This window comes from Lissotriton vulgaris, chromosome 9 (genome assembly GCF_964263255.1).
Source record: "Lissotriton vulgaris chromosome 9, aLisVul1.2, whole genome shotgun sequence".
In the NCBI taxonomy this organism is placed as follows: domain Eukaryota; kingdom Metazoa; phylum Chordata; class Amphibia; order Caudata; family Salamandridae; genus Lissotriton; species Lissotriton vulgaris.
Genome location: NC_141697.1, coordinates 889,400,432 through 889,424,498, shown reverse-complemented (window position 1 = coordinate 889,424,498; position 24,067 = coordinate 889,400,432). Strand labels below are relative to the sequence as shown.

The 24,067-nt window shown below is 43.8% G+C and overlaps 1 protein-coding gene across 1 annotated transcript in view; it reads left to right on the top strand.

Annotated features, from left to right (window-relative positions):
* The window catches only part of KPTN (kaptin, actin binding protein), a 197,985-nt gene that overhangs the window by 41,999 nt on the left and 131,919 nt on the right, over window positions 1–24,067 (top strand). The window contains exons 3-4 of the mRNA XM_086938644.1: window positions 16,903–16,987; window positions 17,552–17,606. Coding sequence (XP_086794770.1) covers window positions 16,903–16,987; window positions 17,552–17,606 — 140 coding nt within the window. The remainder of the gene's footprint in view (window positions 1–16,902; window positions 16,988–17,551; window positions 17,607–24,067) is intronic.

Below are 24,067 nucleotides of genomic sequence, written 5' to 3'. Positions count from 1 at the left end.
CACTCGTGTCTCCGTGGCAGCCTTTATGCTTTAATGTGTTTATGATGACGAGGTTCATTGTTGTTATGTCATTGACCATTCTGGAATGTGGCCACTGAGTTACTCTGCCAAGCTGACTGCCTCTGAGCACACGCACCCCAGAGTGTCTCCAGTAAAGCCTACTTGTGTTGTTCGCACCTACCCATGGTAAGCATGCTAAGGATTTATACTTTTATAAACGGAGAAGTGATATCTGCCAGCACCCGTGCACTTTATAATCAGTGTAGTGCGTTTCTGCGCTCATTTACTACAGGCAGTATGTTTCTTCTTATAAAATCTAAAATTACTTCACTCTCACCACCATTCACTGTACCTTAAGCTAAAACAAATGTCCCTGTAGGTCATGTATAGTGCACTTGCTTGTGGATACAAGGAAAGTCATAAAGAGAGCAGCTATCTTGAGAGGGAACGAACTGGCAACTTGTGCGTAAGCGTGTACAAGTAGGGAACATTGAACCCGCATGCGTGTGTGGAAGTGCACAGAGGGGGTGAGTGTGCACAGGTTATTGGTTCAAAGGAATAAGGTAATGGCCATATTGAACCCTAGGGCTTATTATTAAACAATATAAGATTGGTGTCTGCATGGTTTGTCCTTAAAAATATTGCTTTTTAAAATGTATTGAACGTTGTACCTACCGTGAGCAATATAATAACATAAGATGTACCAGGAAAGCATTACTTATGCCGCTCCATGGTGTTCATCGTTTCTGAAGACTGCATCTTACCAATCCTATTCAACATTAACCATGTTACAAAAAGTAGGAAACTCTTTGTGACGAACCTTTTAATCAGTGACTAAAAACGTAATTGCAAGTATTGTTAAAATACAGGGGCATTACAGTATGCTGAAGCCAAGATAATAACTGTGCTCTCTTATTACACCGCAGTGTAATTCAGCTGTGAATACAAGTGTTCTCCCCCAATACGGAGTTAGGTCCTTATTTTTAGAATGTGTGTGGTATAAAATACAAGCTGTGCGAGGAAATAAATTGTGTGGGACTTCATTTATGATTAGGGTTTGGCATGAGATGCTATGCCTGTTCAGTAATAGATCACAGCGTACACTTCTAGCACTACCTCCGCGCCAACATACATGGGTGGTGTGTTAAAGGTTTTCAGTATGACTGGGTTAGCTTTTCTCTATTGTCCTTTTAGTTCAATGGGGCATCTTCACGAGGAGCAAAAGCTCGTCGTAGGTGTGATGCCGGATCTGCTGTGTATGATTATTCTTATTTCTACTCCTCCATTGGCTTTCTGATGGCAGAGTTGTGAAACCTGTTATACCGGTGCATTTGTACATCAAGGTAATTTATGTGACATTTTTTGTATATTATCTTGACTTCCTTGCATGGCCGTAGAAAACAATGGGTAAGTCATCCTAATTTGTGTAGCAGAACACATAAACTGCTGCAGTAAAATGTCACAATGAAATAGATCATTTTTAGGTCAAGCCTAGCGGCGGCAGCGCGCATGCACTGCTCGCTCTGCGAGACTGCTGTAGTAGAGTATGGGAGTGAAGCCGCGCCCACTCTCCTCCCATATTTTTCATTGGCTTGTGTCATTGTCTTTCATAAATGCTGCCTTCGGATTCGTTATAAGGCTTGTTTGTCCCTCCTTAGTACGGCCTTGTCTTCCTTTGCACCCTCCCATGGCGACTGGCCCTTTTACGTCAGTTGTTACATGGGGCCTGTTTTTCGTCTGTGAGCACTATTTACTTTGAGTTTTTCTTACTGCATGCACTGTTTCAGCTAAAACCGCTTGTGCTTTTTAAGCAGCATGGCCTTCCCCGTAACACGGGCGCCTGCGTATAATCACTTAACCCGGCATTATCTTGTGTCTGTTTCCACCCCCCTCCCAAGTAAAATGGATTTAGAAATGGTTAGCTAATGAAGTCATGTGAATTCCAGGTAGCACATAATCCTGTGCCATTGGGCTGAAGCTGACAACAGCACATCTGTGTTACATATTATCTGTACTAAAGCCACCTGATGGGTTGTTTTCAAAAGCTTGTTTTATTAACAACAAGACCGCCACCAATACCACCACCACCACCACCATGAATACCACCACCTCCACCAATCCAACCGCCACCAATTCCACCAATACCAAAACACACCAATACCACCACCACCAATACCTCCACCAGTACCACCACCATCACCATCCCACCAACACAATCCAATACCACCGCCAATCCAATACCACCATCACCAATACCACCGCCAATACCACCACCACCACCACCAATACAACCACCAATATCCCCACCACCACTAATATCAGTACCACCACCACCACCACCAATACCCCACCACCAATACCACCACAACAAATACCAGTCCCACCACCTCCAATACCACCACCGCCACCAGTACCACCACCTTTACCAATACCACCACCATCACCAATACCACCACACCCAATACCAGTACCACCACCACCACCAATACCACTACCACCACCTTTACCAATACCACCACCCCCAATGCCACCACCACCAATACAACCAATGCCACCACCACCAATACCACCACCAATAATACCAGCACCACCACCACCAATGCCACCACCACCAATACCACCAATACCACCATCACCATCCCACCAACACAACCAATACCACCACCAACCCAATACCACCACCATCATCAATACCACCAATACCACCACAACCAATACCAGTACCACCACCACCAATACCACTACCACCACCTTTACCAATACCACCACTACCACCACCAATAATACCAGCAGCACCACCACCACCACCAATACCACCACCACCTCAGCGCCTCTCGCTCACTAGTAATACCATGGGCACTGTAGGAGGCCGGAGCGGCAGCTGAGACCAGTGCTCCCTCCCTCCATGCCTGCCATAAAGCATGGAGAGGGCAGGAAATAGCCCCCCCTGCTCCTCCTCCTGAACAGCGACAGTGTAATCACAGAGCGAAAGGTGTTGAAGCGCTTCGTCAGTGTTTATAGCTCGGATCATCTGTAATTCTCACTTCACACTTTGAGTCTGTGTAATTTACAACACGTACACATCTTCTTCACTGCACTATTTATCACTACTTTGAACACTTCGCAGGCCGGTCTCTTCCTCTGATTTTTATAATCTAATAAGCGGTTGAGAAGGCCCTTTATTGCAACGCAACAGGTCTCGCATTTGCGAGAGTTTAAGCTATTAGTATTGTAAATGACACTGCCTTTTATTTATGTTTTAAAACCCAAAACATAAATAAAAGGCATTGTCATTTACAATGCCAATAGCTCAAACTTGCATGAATGCGAGACCTATTTCATTGCAAATACTTGTTCTTTATGTAGTCTGGTGCAGAGTTTCAGGGGGATGAGATGTAGTTCAGTTACCAAGATTGTTTTACAGCATCTCTTTATTCCTTTAAATCATCTATTGATAGCACTAAACACCACTGCGAATGCAGCAAGCTCCTCAGTCTTTTCGGGGTCAGGGGCGGCTCATATCAGCAAGGTTTAGGACATCCGAGAAAGCGCACAGCCCAGTCCCCCTCCCCTCTGGCAAAAACTTCAAAACCACTTTTGTGCATCCTTTAAAACACATAGCTATCCTTTGGAAGGCAAAATCCGCCATTTCCTCCAGGGGTGAGAAGACATCACTTCTGATTCATGGATCCTTCAAAATTTCCAACAGGGCTACACCCTTCCATTTCTTTTTACCATGCCACACATTCCTCTCCCATCAAGATTGTTTTACAGCATCTCTTTATTCCTTCAATTCATCTGAGATTACAAATATTAAAATGCACCCGTCTTGTCTCTATGAATATTAGTGCAAATATTCTTCTTTGTACAGACCTCTTTATCCGAGTTTTATTTTTTTAAATTCTGACATTTATTCTGGATTTAATTCACAAGGCTAGAAAACTGCTGTCAAGTTCTGCATTGCCCTCTCGGTACCGTAAATTCCCCAAAAACTTAGAAGGACCGTGTGCAACTAGCTCTAAAAATACAGTTTTATACAGAGGCAAAGTTAATGTTTTTTTTGTAGAAGTGACTCTTGTGAACTTTAGACGCTGACTGTGATGGACAGGATGAGATGAAGCCCACCACTATGCCAAGAACGTGAACAAGAAGAATAGTGTAGAGGCGAATCCTGAGCTGCCAAGGGCAGGCCACCTCTTTGTGATGTGGCTGGTGAGGTGGAAGCCGGGGATGCAAAGGAAGCTTGCAAAAGAGATGCTCTACAAGGAAAGAAGCACTGTGATCTTGTGTGCCACAGCCGGTTAAATGGACCTTATTATGAATACTTCTAGCTGCAGATTCCCCACCTTATGAATATTCCCCAAGCGTCAGATTGATCCACATAATACTGAAGCAGTACTCCTGCGAGCCTGAAGGGAGGCACTGTATGGCTCTGCACCGACTTCATTCCTCTCCGGATATGAGAAACGGACCAGTATATAAGCGGCACTCATGCTTGCTGATGTCAGTTCCTGTCTTTCCATGACTTAAGGAACTGATCCCATGCTCTACTCCTTTCATCTCTAAGATTTGTCTTACTTTTCATCTCAAAAGTTTTTGGAGTGTGCAGGGGAATGTCCACTCCTAAAACGACAAGGTTTAAACCTTGTAGGGACTATTGCAAACAAAAATTTGTGGTGGATCCCTACAAGCATGACTGCAAGACATGTGACAACTCTACCTATGTAAACCTGAATGGCATACAAGATCACAAACTGAAGCTCTATGTTGCAAAACTCAGCGAAACTCCATGTCGTTTCCAGGCAAAGGCAGAGAAAGATCCCATTCCCACTGCAGAACTTTGTTGCAGTCGAAGTCTTTGGGTAAGTAATAGAAGAAGCATAACAAGTCCAAGCGGGACTAGGCCTCTTACTGCCATTCTCAATCTCCAGAGAGGGCTTGAGGGCATAGATATGCCACCCATTTTCACTGACAAACTCCTGAGGAGCTGATTCTGAGCCATCCGCAACCTCACAGCAAATCAAGGCCTTTAGTGATGCTGTGCTGCAAACTTTCTCCATGCTTCTGGCTGTCTCTGATGTGCCTTCAGACTGAAGGATCCACAAACATCTCCAGTCATGTTTACTGCCAGCGTGTTCCCCCCTCAGTGCCATCTGTGTTCCTCAAACCCACTTCGAGTTCCACATATTTTTGTTGCCTGCTTTGAATCTGGCACCGTAATCTGCGCCTTCAGCACTGACACCAGCGCCGAAGGAGGATCCACAACCTATAGTGGTTTTCAAGTTTGAGCCGAACTTGTCTTAACGCTGATTCCATTGTGGCACATCTCATTGCCAATTCTTGCGACTCAGACACTACATACAATTTTCAGCTGAATCTCAGAGCAAAGCCAGACTTTCACTAACAATGGGAATTAATTTGTCCCAAAATATGACAAAGACAGCTGGTACAAAGACCTACAAGATGCCAGTGGTATGGGCATCTCCATAGTTACTTGGTTAGTCTCTCCTCCTGGTCTGCCATGGAGGAGAGTGCATCATTTGAGTTGGTGATCAGAAGGGTTGCTGAGGTCCTTGACCTGCAGCTCCCAACTACGGAGGTCAAAACAGATATACTCAGAGATTCTTCAGCCCTGCCAGGCACCTACTGAACCTCTTCAACCTTTTAAGGAAGGCTTTATGGATACCCATCATTTGTTTAGCTCATCTGTTGTGTCTCTTCTCCTTTCTGCCCGCTTTTAATGTTGTGTTGTGTTTACCTTCTCAAAGCGCCAGGACGCCCCTTTGCTGGGGCAGCTGTGTGCGGTACAAATAAAAATAACATAACATAACATAACATACCCTCTGGGTCGACCTTCCAGTCAACAGGAGGGTCAGTCGTCGCCACAGACCTGCTCCTTGGCATCCTAACTTGTTCACTCAGCATCCAGCGCCAGAGAACTTGATGGTTGAGGCATTCACCACCAAGGTCAACCCTAAAACATTTCCTTTAACCCCTCCTGACGGCGAATCCAAATGTATGGAGGCATATGCCAAGTGAATGTTTTTTTTTCCGCCAGCCTTGGCTATGCGCAGTAAATACCAACTGTCTTGTTGATCGATAAACCCATGTATTATGGGATTTGTTGTGCCAAATCTTACAGGGGACGTTATCCCAAACTATTCGAGATGGCAGGGATGCAGCAGAATTTCTGATCCAAGCTAGACTGGACATGACCGATTGCTTGGGTTGGGTGATTGCCATGAGTATGGTGGTTTAGCACCTTGCTTGGTTGAGGTCCACTGACTTCTCAGGAGATGTCCAGCCATCCTTGAGGACTGCCATTCGATGGTTCTTGCCTTTCTGGTGAGAAAGCAGATTTAGCCCTAGACGGGTTCAAAGAGAGTCGCGCCACTGCTCGCTTTGTGGGTCTCTCCATGCTGCCAGGCAGTTTCCCCAATAATTTTGCCCATTTCCGGGCAATGCCAGAGTTTGACATTGATAGCACTAAACACCACTGCGAATGCAGCAAGCTCCTCTTTCTTTTCCGGGTTAGGGGCGGCTTATAACTGCAAGGTTTACGACATCAGAGAAAGCACAGAGCCCAATCCCGCTCCCCTCTGGCAAAAACTTCCAAACCACTTTTGTGCATTCTTTAAAACACATAGACATTCTTTAGAAGGCAAGATCCGCCATTTCCTCCAGGGGTGAGAAGACATCACTTCTGATTCATGGATCCTTCAAATTTTCCAACCGGGCTACACCCTTCCATTTCTTTCTACCCTGCCACACATTCCTCTCCCATTAAGGGCGCTCATTGAGTACCATATGTCGATTTTGCAGCAGACGGTGCAGGTCCTTGTGGCCAAAGAGTCCATAGAGAGGGTACCAGCCTCAGAACTACAAAATGGATGTTGATTCCTGGTACTTCTTTGTCCTGCTGAAGGACAGAAGCTTTCATCCTATTCTAGTTTTTCGCCTTCTCAACACCTTCAAATAACTAATTCAGGATGTGCGCCCTGGCCCATGTTCTTCCTGCCAAGGATCCCGGCAACTGGATAGTAGTGTTGGATCTCCAGGGCGCTTTTTTCCATACACCCATCCTGCAGGCCCACAGGTGCTATTTGTGGTTCATAGTAGGCCAGTAACAGTTTCAGTTTGTGGTGCTCCCTCTTTGCCACACCAGTGTCCCTTGGGTGTTCATGAAAATGATGGCAGTGGTTACGGCACACCTTTGGAGGTTGGGTGTATTAGTTGTTCTCTACCTCAGCGACTGGCTATTGAAGGCATGCTCACTCCAGTCAGTCAAAGACTAACTCCAGACAACATTAAACCTTCTAACATTATTGGGGTTCACTAACAACGTGCTGAAGTAACACCTGACTCCTTCACAAACGCTTCCATTGATCACAGCCCTTCTGGATATGGTACAATTCTGTGTCTTTACCACTGAGTGCAGAATTCAGGCTCTGATTAATGTTTCAGGCTCTGTCCTGGATCTCAGTGAGCGTGGCTGTCAGGCTTCTGGTCTCTTGCTTTCTGGTGGTCGACTGTGCCAGGAGGCATATGCAGACTCTGCAGTGGGATCTGAAGTCTCAGTGGGAACGGCCACTAACTGATTCCATCTAGGTTTCAGAGGATCTGCAAAAGGTCTACAGTGGTCGCTGCTTAACCGTGATTGGACCACCAGCAAACCCCCCTTTATTACCCACACAAAGCTGCTTGAGATGAGAGACATGCCATTCCTGGGTTGGGGGGGCCATCTGGGAGAGGTGGAGATCACAGGACTGGTCACTGGCGGACACCTGACTCTACATCAACCTGTTGGAGTTGTGGTGGGTCTGCTTGGTGGTGAAGGTCTTCCTGCCAACCATCAAGGGTGGCTGGTGCAGGTTCTCACGGACAACACCACAGCCATGTGGTACTGCAACAGGCGGGGCTGGGTGGGGTCTTGGTTTTGTGCCAGGAGGCTCTACACCTTTGGAACTGTTAGGGCAGCTCCCTGGTCATGAACCACCGTTAAACACAAGAGCGGATCAACTCAGTCACTACAGCCTTTCAGATCTCAAATGGCAGTTACACCGAAAAGTGGCACAGTGCGTCTTCTAGATTAAAAGGTATATGTCTGATTGGTTTACTCACAATTGGCATAAGTTAACGTACTTATAAGCCCCTTGTCTATGGCCCCGGGCCTGTAAATCACGAGTGTGACAAATAAAAGCAAGACTCCCAGCCTGGCAGAACACTTTATCAACTCGTTGTTAACTCAACTTTGCCATTTGAAGTAATGGCAAAGCGCAAACCTACCTTTTTAGTACTTACAAGACACTGCTAAGGCAGGCCTACTGGCCCTAAAGGCAGGGAGCATTGCAGTTTCTAACTTTGCATGTCCTGACTAAAAACCCGATTTACAAAAAGGGGGTGGTGATGAACAGAGTGTCTGAGTTAAACAGACCACTCTTACCCAGTCCAAAGATCAGGGCTTGATCCATCACCGTTATTTATCTCACTGCCCCATCCCAGCTCAGAACCTGGCTATATGCAAATCAGTCTGTCCCTGGCCCAGTGCATCATGGGAACAGGGCAGACTAAACTACCAAGCCAATTCTTCACCAGAAAGGAGACAAGCTACCGGGGACCGGTTTCTGGCATTTCAGCCTTCTTCGGCCCGGCTTGCTTGAATCCTGATGGAGCAGTGAGAAAGGGACTCATGTCTGAGTATACCCTGCCACACCTATAGTGGCCAAAAACGATTTACAAAAAGGGGGTGGTGATGAACAGAGTGTCTGAGTTAAACAGACCACTCTTACCCAGTCCAAAGATCAGGGCTTGATCCATCACCGTTATTTATCTCACTGCCCCATCCCAGCTCAGAACCTGGCTATATGCAAATCAGTCTGTCCCTGGCCCAGTGCATCATGGGAACAGGGCAGACTAAACTACCAAACCAATTCTTCACCAGAAAGGAGACAAGCTACCGGGGACCGGTTTCTGGCATTTCAGCCTTCTTCGGCCCGGCTTGCTTGAATCCTGATGGAGCAGTGAGAAAGGGACTCATGTCTGAGTATACCCTGCCACACCTATAGTGGCCAAAAACGATTTACAAAAAGGGGGTGGTGATGAACAGAGTGTCTGAGTTAAACAGACCACTCTTACCCAGTCCAAAGATCAGGGCTTGATCCATCACCGTTATTTATCTCACTGCCCCATCCCAGCTCAGAACCTGGCTATATGCAAATCAGTCTGTCCCTGGCCCAGTGCATCATGGGAACAGGGCAGACTAAACTACCAAGCCAATTCTTCACCAGAAAGGAGACAAGCTACCGGGGACCGGTTTCTGGCATTTCAGCCTTCTTCGGCCCGGCTTGCTTGAATCCTGATGGAGCAGTGAGAAAGGGACTCATGTCTGAGTATACCCTGCCACACCTATAGTGGCCAAAAACGACTAAAAACCCAGCATTGTCGTTTTTACTCTGGAAAGGCTAGTAGCACCTTTGGTGAGTACAGAGTTGCACGCTGACAATTTTGCAGTTCTAACTTCTGAGTGGGACTAGTAAATATGATACTTCAGTGTATCGAAATAATCATTACTTTGAACCGGACTTGATGGCCAAATCAAATGTAATGTTAGATTTGTACTAGTGGCAGCTTTAAAAAGTAGACTCTTTGTTGCCCATAGTTTTCCAGTGAGCGTTTACGGTTGCTGGCCACATGACTGCCCTCTTTTCTCCTGGGGAGAAGGTGTGAACTTCTCTCAGGAAAGAACACAAAGGTCAGCAAGGACAGACAAGGTGTGAGCCCAAAAGGCGAGCTTCAAAGAAGCAGCCACCGTTGAATTGCAAATGGTGGACACACATGAGAGAACCTGCTCATTTATTCTTGCAGACAGGTTGGCGTCGGGAACAGATAGGGGGAAGCTGTTGTCAAACTGTTTGTGTCCATGGATGGTTAGCCCCAGCTCAGGGATGGGCTAGGGTGCCCCACACACTAAGCGAAGGGTTCTACCATTTTGGCAGTGGCAGAATAGTGCATTCTGGGATAGCTAGAGGCCACACTTTACAGGAAGTCCTCACTAGGCGGGAGGGGACCTGGTAGCCCATTGACGATGACACAAACTGGGGATACAAGTGGCATCCCCAGCACCAAGACCTCATACCATGGCTGTACTGAAGAGTGGACCGAAGGACTGCCCTGCTTTTCCCCGGACCCAGGAAAGAGAGACTGCACCATAACTGGACTGCTCCCTGTGCTAGCAGAGAGAGGGCTGTGCCTGATGTGCCATTCTTGATGAAAAACTATCCCGAGCATCAGACAGAAGCGAGTCAGTAGGCGGGCTTCCTGTTGCAGCGACAAGACCACAAAAGCTGAAGCATTCTGCCTTTGTGAGTTGGTAGCCACGTACACCTGACTGCCAACATACTGTGAGGTAGAGCCAGTCCCAACCCTCAAAAGTTGCATCCATGTCTGCTGGATTTGGTGGAGCTATCAGAGTGAAGGTGTGTCGCCCATGAAGGATGTTCTCATCAGTTATATGGAAAACTCTGATTTCACTGTAACCGGAGACCAGTAAACCAGTGCCAACTGGTTTTAGGCTAGAATTAAACCAAACTCTGAGGGACATCGAACCCTGTGGCCAAAGTCACTCCATTGTGTTTGTTTACCGAATCAGCATCCCGTATCTCTTGCATCAGGACCACTCCATTAAAGTGTCTGGCGGTTCTGCCATGGAGCCTGGAACAGGACTGCAGACTGCTTTGATTGCCCCCGGTGACTCACGTCCTGTTTAGTTTGTCATCCAAAGTGGGCCAGAGTAGTGTTTTATAGCTTCATAAAAGTTTTTCAAAGTTTGCAAAGTTGAATATGAGCACAGTCTATGACAATGATTTATTACGCTGAGCAAAAAAGCTGTGATTTATTGTTCCCTTGAAAATCCATGCCTCCAAACCCTTTGATGGATTTTTGTCAATGAGGTGTCTACTTAAAGATAAAAAGGCACCCTATTTTTATAAATTGCGGTTGAATATTTTAATGAGTTTTTTATTTCTTTCCTATTCAATTGTTTTAGTACTTCCTATTAGTTAACAATTGTTCTGTTGATAAAGTCTTAATGCTCAGAGACACAGCTACGCAGGGTTGGAATAAGGGTTTTCAAACGGATCTGACTAGACCCAGCACAGGTAATGAATTTATTACCGGTGAAGTCTCACAACAATACCTTAAGATAAGCTACGTTCATCACAACCACCATGTAAAATTCAAATGCATTGGCTTTGCACATGCTTATTTGCTTGGCAGTACTGGTGAGCCAGCACAGACAAAATCACCTAAAAAAATGGATGGCAAAGAAAAAAGGGTCGCTTTCTTTTCTATAGAATCCATTTTTTCAGATGTTTTTGTCAGCACTTGCTCCCCAGTGCTAAGGACGACTCTGTGACTTATTTGATATGTAAAATAGGCCCTCATGCATACCAGTTGAAGCAGAAGGATGCTCCTAAATAGTCAAAACAAAAACAGCGATTGGCATCTTCTTAAGCCAATGGTTTAAGTTTCCGGTTTAAAAGAAACTAGCAGGTGTACGAGAAATCAGTATGCTTGCCATTAATAGTGTAAGCACCATACACATTTAACTTAAAGTGAGTATCTACATGTTTATGAAAAAGATGCTCTCTAGCCCATGGGGCTAAAGCTTGCATACTCCTAGGCTAACCTTGTGTGTTGCGAGTCAAGGTAGATCGGTGTGTGGTTGGCTAATTAGCTGGTGAAGAAATCTTTGATGAAATTATTTAAAAGCCCTTTTTCCAATGTTCTCTTCTTGCTTTGTATTCTTTACTAGGGATGCTCCTAACCATATGACCTCTGGTTTTCTCCCCAGTTCACACACCCTTTCCTTCATCTTCCATTGGACTTTTTCATTTCTGATCGAATAATAATGGTTAAGAAGCCCACCACCTTTCACAAGATCTATTGGCATTCTTCTTGCAAAGGGATCTTTAATTAGGATGTTTCTTTGTAGGCTGATTTAAAGCTTGAGATGGTGGTCAGCACTCCGAGCTGCTCCAGAAGAGAATTCCACGCAATGAGCTTCTTTGTCATAAAAGCTTTGCTCACCTTGATTTCAGTTTACACCTTTGTATAGTCATCAAGGATTTATCCTGATAACGGAGTGCACAAGCTGCCCTGTAAGGAGATATCTGACGACTCCAGGAAGTTGGCCGTTGATTTTGGTAAAATCCGAATAGCCAGAAAGTCGTTTTGAATTCTATCCGATCCTTAAACAAGAGCCAATGTAGCCCCTTCATGCCTGGGAGACTTGCTCTTTCCATCTTTGTCCTACTTTAGCTCTCACCAGCATTTTGAACCCTCTACTGCTGAGCAATTCCAGTAGTGGGCAAACCCATTTAAAGACCAAAATTACAATAATCGAGTCTAGCATTTAACATGGCTTCAGCCACCAATGCTTTATTTTTAAAAGCAGTTGGAGTAGATGTTTCAGTTTTGTGAGGTTCTAAAAACAGTTCTTAAAACTGGCTTGTGCTGCTATTTCTATGGCCTATCCTCATGTGCAGCCTTTTCCCTCCATTGTATTGTGGGTTGGGCAAGTCCTGTTTCTTTTTTCCAGGAAATGGGCTTTGTGTGCACTTTCTTGCATTTTAACTTCTTATGAGTGTTGTAAGTTTTTGATTGTGGTACTATCCACTGTAAGGCAGTTTTCCTTTCATATGCTTTCTCTTTTTGATCTATAATGTGAGACTAGGTTCCAATCTCTGTACTGTTAATGGCAATTATAAGGTCCGGCTCGACAGTGTACTTTTTAGATCTCTCCTATGAACTTTAGTTGCCTGCCAGGGTCTTATAATCAAAAATGTTTTTAAAAAATACATACAAACCTTTTCAGTCATTGGTCTGTTCGAGGGTTATTCACATTCTCCTTCCACTCATGACAGCATGGGCTATGTGGCAATAGGTCATCCCACTTCTACCATTGACTCTATTGCCCTACGAGTGATAGAATTTTGTCTTATTACATGTGCACTCCTGCTTGAAAATGAGTGAGTGAGCTTCGGTGCCAGAGATGACGGGTCAATCCTTTTGTTTTCCATTTTCTCCTTTTATATGTCACATTTAATTTCTTTCATTACCTTTTTTTAATGTTAATTTGTTTTTTTTGTTTAAGAGCACTCGGCTGTCCCCGAAAAGTGGTACTCGGCCCCTTACGGCTGCTCATTTCGGCTTCAGTGTGCCGTATCCTGTGTTGCCACTGCATCTTAGGCCATTTTCGAATGGTATTGTCCTTAGTGTATCATTTAGCCAGACCAAGATTATTGCCATGTATAGTGGCCATCCTGTTTCAGTACAACAATGATACACTACATAGAATATCACTCCAAGATGTCCGTATTGTGTTATGTTTAGTGGGTGGCCACCTTGAAAAGTTATTGTGCATTGTGTGTCACCGTATTACTGTTCCAGAATGTCAAACACATTGTTTTTAAAGGTAGCAGCTTACTGGAAATGTAAAATAGTGATACATTATGCACAAAATGTGGCCTTTCACGGTTCATGTTATTTTATTTATTTTTCATTGGAAGCATGCACCCTCCAAATTTTGGTTCCAACATTTTTCCTTTTTCTACTTGTATTCTCATAATGTATCTTGCATTTGCTTGTTGAGTTTGTGTATGTGTTTTAATATGGATGAGTGAACAGATGAATATAAGAATGATTCTAAAGGTCCATTTAAGGGGAGTTTTGACCTCTTGAGGAGAGGCTGAAGATAAAGTGGAACATAAAGAGTTGAACAGCCAGGAAGTAGAATTAATAAGTATTCAAACACTAGTGCTCACTGATCCCTCAACTCGGATATTAAGCGATTAAGCAGCATAGTAGAAGACATCGGGTTAAAGAAAGTGTTATTACGTAGTCTGTTAAATCAGAAGAAACGTTTGTGGCAACTAATAGAACAGAAACATTTCTTGCATGGAAAGCTGATCTATTGCAAATTCAATAGGAAAAACTAGAGTAGGTATCATTGAAAAAGAGCCCACTTGTACCTCTGAAATCCTCAAATAGTACTGTCAAGACCTATATCTGGACGACATGACTCAACCCCATAGTGATCTAGTGCCCTTTTGGGATGCATCCAGTTTAGCTAGAGGTAAAGTAGAAAGTAAAAGAAATCCAGCTTTTCAATAAAGAAGAGATTATTTATGTAATAAAGACTCTCCCATCCAGCAAAGCAGTGGAGGAAGGTGGACTTCCAGCAGAAATGTATAACATATATCCGGTGGCACTGGTTAGACAGTTACATTTTATATTTAATAATATTATAGCTGGTGCAGCACCCTTATTGTCATTTAGAAAAGGGAATTTAGTGAGGTTTTTATAACCGGGTAAGTACTCTTATGATTTTGACTCCTATCGTCCAATAACATTGTTTGAGTTCTGACTAGAAACTAACGTGTGACAGAAAATTCACTTTCAGTTGAATCAAGACCTATTGGCATTTTCGGTGCTTGCTCTTTTCTTTTATTGATGCCATTCTACTATATTGATTTTTGACGCTGTTTAGTCATTGCAGATTTTGTTAGGGAAGCTTAGTCATTCACACCTATTGGTGTAGAAGACATTGAATGGCTTAATTATCATTATTTATTAATGTTTTCTTCTGCATTGCGTGTTTTGATTTTTAGTCACTATTGTAGAGCTTGGAAAGATAGTTCTTTGGATGGTTAGCGCAGTTCAGTCGGTAAAACTGAGGTTCCAAATTAAGTATTCTTCAATTGCATATCCTTTGAGTGGATATCATTTATAGGTATTGGTTGTTTATAATCACTTAAATAGATCATATTCTGCCATTAGCTGGGCATTGCAACTCTTTTCTGTAGTCAGACATCGAACTTTTTGAAAATGGTCCCTAATTAAAAAAAAACCCTGTAAGCGAGATACATATATCTCACTGAAATGCAATGTAGGCATAGTCAAAAACAGATGTGTTGTGGTTCTATTTAAATTTTTGGGTCAAAGCTCACTAGTTATTTAATAAGTAGTTAGTTTGAAGAACACATTACTGAATTATGAATTACTGCTAGGTTTTTTATTTTATACATTTTGTATCTTAATACATTTAACATGCAAAGTAAATGAACCAATTTTTAGATTTGCATAATAATTCATTCATTATAATGTAACTTCATAGCAATATAAAATAATTATTTGATTGTTAATTTTTGCATTAATGAACTAGTAATTTACATAGCTCACAAATTGCTAATTTAATTGTGTAGTGTCATTTTTGTCATGACATTGCTTAATAACCGTAATATTTTAAGAGATTCATTATTTGATTATTTGAATGTTGTGCATTATATTTCTACATGGTTAACTCACTTGATAGGGTCCAAGATTTGCTTGTTATGTTAATTCTTTGTTTTTATTTGTTTAAATGATTTGAAAAATATAATTTAATCCTTTTGAATATTATATAGTTACATATTCATTGTAATTATGTAAATATGAAATTATTCACAGTCTCGATTTAAGAGGCCTTGCTTATCTTTCTAGGGGTACTGGCATTAATGTACATCTAACACCCTTTTTTTTGAAGGAAAAAAATAGGTTTTGCAAATTTCCTTAAATTGCAATAATCTTTTATAATTTATTTCAATCCAAAATGGCAGGTATTTCAAGCTAAGATGATTTTTTTAGCTCCCAGTGCTGTTACTATATGAAAGAAATTAATTGTGACATTAACTGAAAGTCGCTTGTGACTGGGCTACTGATAAAGAGGCAAGCGGCGGACACTGGCTGCAGTGGTGATCATGTACACTAGTGGTGACTGTGGTGAGTGTTACTGATGTCCAATAATCAGATTAAAATCTGAACAATGAAGATTAGTCCACCCTCGAAGACAAGGGAGGCAGGTGTCACCTGCCACAGAATAATAGTGGAGCGTAACTACGTCTCCAATTGATAACACCAGGGAGATTTACTTAAATCGAGGGAGAATATGATGCACAGCAAATTACATCTAAACAAGAATACAGTACAAAACAATGTTTATTTAGAGGTATTGTACATACATTTTTTTTAGTTCAAAGAAAAATTTATTAAAATAATGGAATAATGGCAACATAATATACAAAGAGAAAACAATAAGAATAGCATGAATATTAACTGAGAGCAGTATAAGAAATGTGATGAAATAAAATGAGGGGAGGGACAAAAAAGAAAGGGAGGAGAGGGAGGATAAAAATACAGGGAGATAACAATGAGGCTGAAACTTTAAAAAGTACAATCATTGAATCTACATAACATTAGAGGCAGTGCACAAATATGCAGATAAATAATCATTAATGAATAAGAAGGAACAAAAGGTTATTCAAGGGGGTGGTATTGTACATACATATTATTTGATTTTCAGATGATACATCACGAAGCAAATGAGAAGACTGTATACACAAAGCATATATACAGTGAACATACACAACAGAAAAAATTCTGGGCTGATCAGAATAATGAGATTAATAAGTAAGTTCTCTTATAACCCCAGAGAAGAGCTCTACACAATGAAATGAACCTACAAGGCAGAAACATACACATAAGCTTTCATCAGTCTTACCATTCATACACTCCACATTCTCGCAAATATCAAATGAAACAAATTATATAAAAAAAAACAAGCCATATATAAAAGAGGCAGACCCCCAAAGAAGATACAGGGCAGTGGTGCATATAATAAGTGCTCTCAAATTTGAACAATGTTATATAAAGTTGTGATTTATTTTGTTTCACTGCGAGTCTTGAAGAGGAAAATGAGAGGTTGTGCGCATTTTGTGTTTTTAAAAATAATATTTCCATGGGGTGAATGCAACTGAATTGTTGTACACTTCCTACCTGTATTTATCACTGCTTTTCTCTTACTAGGACTCTGGTGATAAGGCAAGTCCATTTCTGAACATTTACTGTGACTATGAACCAGGGTCGGAGTATAACTTGGACTCGATTGCACGTGAGTTATCCAACACAAATTGCCTACTTCATTTGCAAATAGGTACCCTCAGATTATTGGGCATTTTATAATGTCCTATTTAAGGGCTATTTAGAGACCCTGCTTCTTCTATGCTCCCACATTTACAATTGGGGGACAGAGTGTGAGTGTTGTGCAAGAACATATTGTCAATGTTTGTATAATTAAATACTCATTGGCGGAGTCTGAAGCCAAGCACTTAACCATAAAACTCCATTCTACTCTGTATTCCCAATTTATATTATCCAAGTCTTTTACTACAATATGCGTGAAATTAATTTTGTGCACCAAGTTGAAAAATATCTCTGTTGAATATTTAAGTACTTCCTCTATGCACAAGAAAGAGATGCTGAAGAATGTGGTTCAAAAGGTAGAAACATTGGCCCGGCCGACCGTGAGTCCGAAAGATTGCACAAATTGCCATATCCTTAATCGTAAAATACTAGAAACAGAAGTTGAAGTAATTGTGGGGCAGATCCAGAGGATGGTTAGATGGTGGGTCCTTGTTAACGACAATTTTTTCAGCATTGTTTTTTCCCATTACAGAAAGCTGTTTGAACTTGGAGCTGCAGTTCACACCATTTCAGCTGTGTCATGCAGAGTGAGTACACACCCACACAGGTTTCTTTAAACATTCTTATAACATATTTCTACTTCTCTTTTTCAGACAAGTTAGCTACACCTGTCAAACTGAGAAATGGCAAAATATAAATTTCATTTTTTAAGTAGCTTAGAAATGTTTCTCTGGCTTTAAAAGTGCGTTGCTACCTTACAGCATGAATTCTACCTAGCAGGGTTGTAATGAGCACATTTTTTTTTTCAGAACAAATTTTATTTCTTTGACAGCTTGCATATGGGACACTGTCCCTCAAAACACCGAAGGACCAGTGAGCAAATAATACGGCATTGCATACATTTCAGTTCAATCAACGTTTTTAAATTAAAACAGCCCTCCCAATCCCCACCCCCTACCCTCCACCCCAGTTCCAACCCCCTCCCCTCACAGTGTCTACAGAGTCCAAAAGCAGAGATAATCAAGTCACTAACAGTGTGTACTCCCATTCACCCGGGCTCAACTGAGAATTGTTCGGCATCAACGTCCTGTTGCGCAGGCGGGTCCAGCCATAGCCCTCTGTGGTCTGCCCATCGATTCCATATCTTAAAATGTTTCCTGGGGCAGCCCCTGGCCTTTAATACTGGACGCTCCAACCCCATGCAAAAGTCCAAACCCCTCTTCCTCACTTCCAGCAAAGGGGCACTGGGGTCCTTCCAGGCCCGAGCAATGTCTCTTTGGCTACTGTGAGGCCCAGGACCAGTAGATGGCGCTTATATATGTTTCCTCCAACTTGTTCCATGATATGCAACAGGCCCAACTGCGGCGAGCGAGGAACGTCCCATCCCAGCACCTCAGACAAGCAATTCCACACTCCCATCCAAAATCTCGACAATTTTTCGCACAACCACACTGTATGGATAAACGTGCCCAACGCCCGCTCGCTCGCACCTCAAGCACTCAGGGGAGGCAATCAATCTAGCTCTCCACAGCCGGTCCCTGGTGTAATAGGCCCTGAGTAGATATTTGAATTGGATGAAACGTAAGCGCACTGCTATTGCCGCTCCTCTCGGGGCTTCTAGGGCCTCACGCCAGTCCTCCTCCTCGAACGCCTCGAGGTCACTCTCCCATACGGAACGCAATTTGTCTAGTGGAGAGGAGCAAGGAGTGACCAGAGTCTGGTATATGTTGGATATTTTCTTTCCTTCTAGTTCCCCCATAAACACCTTCGCCTCTAGGGGACTAAATTCAGGCAACGAGTCCAGGCCTACCAGGGAGGGGGACAGGGCGTGTCACAGCTGTAGGTACTTAAAAAAAAATTGGGTTCGGGGCATGGCATATTCCTCACTTAACGCCTGGAACGACTTAAGTGTCGTGCCTTTCATAACATGCCCCAATGTGGAAATGCCGATGGCATCCCAGCCCCGAAACCCCATTCTTTGTCCATTCTGCCACAGCGGAGTCTCTCTCGTCAATTTGTTCCACCACCCCATACGGCGTAGAGCTCCCCGCCACACTCGGAAGACCACCTGGGTGACCACGGGAAGCCTCTTTCTGATGGTCGCTGAATATAGGATAGTATGTAACGAGTTCGGGTCCATTATGTAGCGCTCGAGGGAATAAGCCGGGTCGCCCCGGTCCCCGTACCACCATTCGTTGAGTACCAGTAGGTGAGACGCTTGATAATAGGACAGAATGTCCGAGGTGGCTAGGCCCCCACAATACGTAGAGCGAAAGCAAGTACGAAGGGCCACTCTTGCAGTGCCTCCAGCCCAGAGAAACTGGCTTAGCGCCGAGTTCACTTGTCGAAACCACTGCGGCGCTATGGGGTATGGATGGTTTTGCAGCTGATACAGAAGGCGCGGGAGGGCCACCATCTTGAATATTGCCGAACGACCGTAGATGTTCAGGGGCATTCTGGACCATGTCTTGATATCAGATCGTACGCGATCCCAAACAGGTACCACGTTACGCGCCCAGGCCACTCCTGGTACATCAGTCAAGAAGACGCCAAGATACTTAATACCGCCAGCCGCCTCCTGCAGCGCGGACGCCCAGGGCCCCTTCTTTTTACGTCCCCCCAGCACCCACAGCGTAGATTTCCGCACATTTAAGTGTAAGCCTGATACCTCCCCAAAAATACGCATTATCGCAAGAACTCTAGGCCCTGACCTGTCTATGTCCGTAAGAAAGAAGAGGACGTCGTCAGCGTAGAGTGCGATGCGATCCGACGGACTCGACTCCCACTCGAGCCCTCGCAACTGTGCGTCCATCCGCACCCAAGCCGCAAGCGGCTCCATAGCCAATGCAAATAAATAGGGTGATAGGGGACAACCCTGCCTGGTGCCCCGGCCGATGGAGAAAGGGTCCGACACCACCCCCGCCACTCTCACCGACGCCGTCAGGTCTGAGTACAGTAATTGCAGATATGAGAGGAAACGAGGCCCAAGATTCAGGCGGGACAGAAGCGCTCGAAGATAGACCCAACTAAGGGAGTCAAAGCCTCTGTCTATGTCGGCCAGCAGGAGCGCCGCCAGGATCTCGGCGGCCCGGGCCGCCTCTACCACCACCTGGGCGCGACGAATGTTTTGTCGCCCTATGGGTCATAAATCCTGCCTGATCAGGGTGAACTAGGTCCGTTATGTAGGGGAGAAGACGATTGGCCAGGGCTTTCGCCAAGAGTTTTGCTTCAAAATTTAGGAGCGATATCGGTCTATATGAGGAATGATGTTCGGGGGGCCTCCCGGGTTTACAGAAAACCACGATTTCGGCGTGTCGCCAGTCCACCGGAAGGCGACCACGCTCCCTGGCCGCCTCTAATGCTTTCCTATACTGCACCCCCAATTGAAGATGAAAGGTTTTCATGAATTCACATGGGAATCCGTTAGGTCCCGGGGCCTTCCCAGTGTTGAGCTCCCCAAGCGCTGTACCCAACTCCTCCAGTGATAACGGGAGCTCCAGACGATCGCGACCCTCATCCGAGAGCGCGCGTGGCGGAAGGTCAGTCAAGAATTTGTCGACGTCCTCCGCGGGGAGAACTTCCTGAGGGGCATAAAGGGCTGCATAATACTGTGCGAAGCTGGCTGCAATTTCCTCCGGGGCCGTCACTGGGTCCCCCCGCTCGTCGCGGGGCCCCCGGCAGGGACTGCGCATGGGAGGTATTCTGGCAGAGTCTGTAGAGCATGGAACTTAATGAGCACATTTTAAGACTGTCAGATGTTGCAGGATTTAGGAATCATCAGCAGCTCTGACCTTCATGCTTAGATGGGAGTGTATCCTTTATCTAATGGTTAATTTATTTGTTTGAGGCTAAATATTAGACTCAGAAAATATAGGCATTACAATATTGATTGCTTTTATTGGGCGCTTTCTTACCTGGACAGGTTTCCAGAACCTAGATTTTTCCTCAATATCGAGTACACAGTTTACAGCCCCAATTATTCTTATTAAAAAGAAGAGAAAAATAAGTTTAGCTGAGTATCTAGAATCATTGGTTACTTGTGGGGTAAAAAGCAAGATCTCTTGCTGTTTGAGCAATGAAATTCTGTTGCCCTGCTTTATTAGGTCAGAATGAGATAACATAACTATACTTTTTTCATATGTAGGAGAGCAACAATTATAATCTTATTCCTTTCTATTGGCCATTTGTTTTTGCAGCTGTAAATCACTCTTTTTCAATCATATTTACTAAGTTTATTTTTCTTTACTGGAAGCGAACCATCAAACATTGAGTATTCTTTTAAGATCGTTTATTCAATAAAAAAAATCCCTTTTTCTGGCAGACCCAGCCAACGCGTTTCATCCCTTATAGGGACTTAATCAGGGCCATCTACTCGATGCGCTGAGGGCTCCCGTGGTGACACCCAGACATTCGAATGTCGAAAGAAAAAGAAACTTGGTACATATGATTGAAAAAGAGTAATTACAGCTGCAAAATCAAATGGCCCATAGACTTTAATTGATGCCCTCCTACATATGAAAAAGGTGTCTGTTGATGATTGAGTTCTAGGAGCAGGTAGAATTCCAGGAGTTGGCACATTACCTATGGTTAAAGTGGAACTTTGACCTGTGCACACCAAGGAACACTAGTGCCACCTTTGTTAGAATCTATGACATAACTATAGTTTTTTATTCACAAACTAAAACAAAAAGAAAGCTGTGAAATCAAGACTACAAACAGTTCACTTTTTACTTTCCCTTGATAACTTCATGAAGTGTGTGTCATATGTGGACCATTTTTAAGTCTTGTCTACTATACATCATTTAGCTGTCTGTTTGCAAAAGACCGCTTATGATCCCAACAAACAACTTAAAATCGCCTTGGAGCCTGCCTGTTGCTTACCATTGGTTGGCTTTATTGTCACTCCTGTTTGCTTACATATTCGATGGCTTGTCTTTCTCTTCTGGTGCTTGCTCCTCCCATGGAGCATAGCCTTTTTACAATCCTTTCGGTGACTGACTGTATCTTTTTACTGCTAATTTATGATACTGCTTTGTTTCTTTATTTTTAGCTGGTTTTAGTTGGAGTGGTTGGTATTCCACCACAAGTAAAATTGTAACCATTCGTGATAGATTCTGTTAAGTTTTCAGTAGTTTAAACCTGAGCTCAATGCCTGTCAGCTATGGCACAGAGCAGAAAGGCTTAAATTCAGAAAACGTGTAAAGGATTGAGAAGTACAAAAATAGTTAAAAAGTAGAAAAGCACAACACAATAAAAATGTCGCTCCCATTTATAAAAATAGAGAATAATTTATTAAACAAAATGGCAGCAAAATGGCAAAAACCCCTTAAGGGGAATTTGAGATATGAATATGTAATGTTTTGAATGAAAATAGCACCCAAAAGTGTTAAGCACCAACTGCTGTCATCTGGTTGTGCTTAACTGCTACCTAGGTGCGTTTTAAGGTCGACTACAATGGAATGTTGGTCATATACAGAAACCAGGTTTGTCTCAGTCGTAAGTGTTACCTACTGACTTAGTCTCTGATATGGGAGTCAGAAATTCACTGCAGGGCAAGGCAGCAGTCTGTGGCTGACGAGGGCTCCCTGCGGCTGGATAGCTCTCAGACAAGGTCCCTGTAAAGCTGTCAACTTTTAGCGGGAAAGCTCTGAGCAAGAGAAATTTTAAATGTGTGCTCAAGCTAGGTCCTTCACGAGCCAAATACTTTTGACGCCTTCACCTGTGGAAGATTTCTATGCTCAAATGTAATCACTTTTTTGGAGCTTGAGCAGTGCTACAAGTTGTAGCCAAACACGGCTCCACGGGGCCGAATACCCACTCCACGACATCTCACTGAAACAGATTGGTGCTTCAGAGAAATTCCGTTCGGGAGCAACCTGAATATTTGGCCAGTTGGCAACACACCTTCATCAGATTGACGTGGCAGTTTTCTCACCGTCGTCCAGATGTCCTTTGGAGCCAAAAGGTTTCTAGGTCACAGGTTTCTCAGGATGTTAGGAGGAATACACTTTGACAAAACCAAGGATCCCAGTACCTCAGGAAATGCACTTGGGCTCAAGACACACTCGAGCAGAAGCCGCCAGCAGGGTTCAGGGCAGGCCCTGTTGGAACTGGTCTACTGGGCTGTTTAGGAGAAGGGACTTCTTTCAGCCATTTGTATCCCTGTAGCTTAACATTAGGTCATCCAGCTGACCCTTGGAGTCTAAGTCTTTATTCTGGGTACAAAAGGAAACCGGTCTAGCCAGGACTCCTAATAGTTCTCAGCAGCAGGTGCAGACCTTCTTTTGTCTTCCACAGGTCTAGCAGTGTTCTGAAGAGTTTGCTCAGTGGTGCCACATTTAAGGCTGTGGGTGGAAGTGACTCATGGCCCCTCCCTAACTAATATGGAAAAAGTTCCCAGGAATAGCCCTACACACTTTTGCAGCAGTTTCTGTGCACACTTCTGCAAACAATTTCACAGTGCCCCTCACTACCTAAAACCAAGATGACGTAACCCTTCTTCTCCTGTGCAGGGCACCTGTGCCTACCCCAGAGGCGAGGCCAAGCAAATAAGCAACCCTCCCCTCTGGTCACTAAAAAACTGTTCCAGAAGCAGCTCCTCTCCCACTGGGATTTGTACATGCCTGACTAGGTGGATAAAAAAGGGCCCTGTCCGAACATTTCACACAATACATACAGGGCCCTTGGGTCTAATGAGACGTGAAGCTGCAAAAATGGGGACTAGCTTACAGGGGGTATCCCTTTTAAGGACGGTTACCCTCAACCACCAATGATGGCATGCTTCATCATTGGGAATCCTCCTCGCACCATGAAGCCTAGTCATGGTGCAGGCTACAACCCCCTCGCTGCGAGGGAGGAGCTAAAGGAAGGGTTTTTACTAAAACCCAAAGTGAGCTAACAGAGTGTCATGAGGGGTGCAGTGTAAGTAAATTGGTGAGTTAAAACTAACAAAAAGGTTCACCTTTTAACCTTTATTCTGGCTACCTTGTGCTAGGACTAAAACAGAGATGAACTCATGAAATCATTAGATTCAGTCGTACTGGATAGT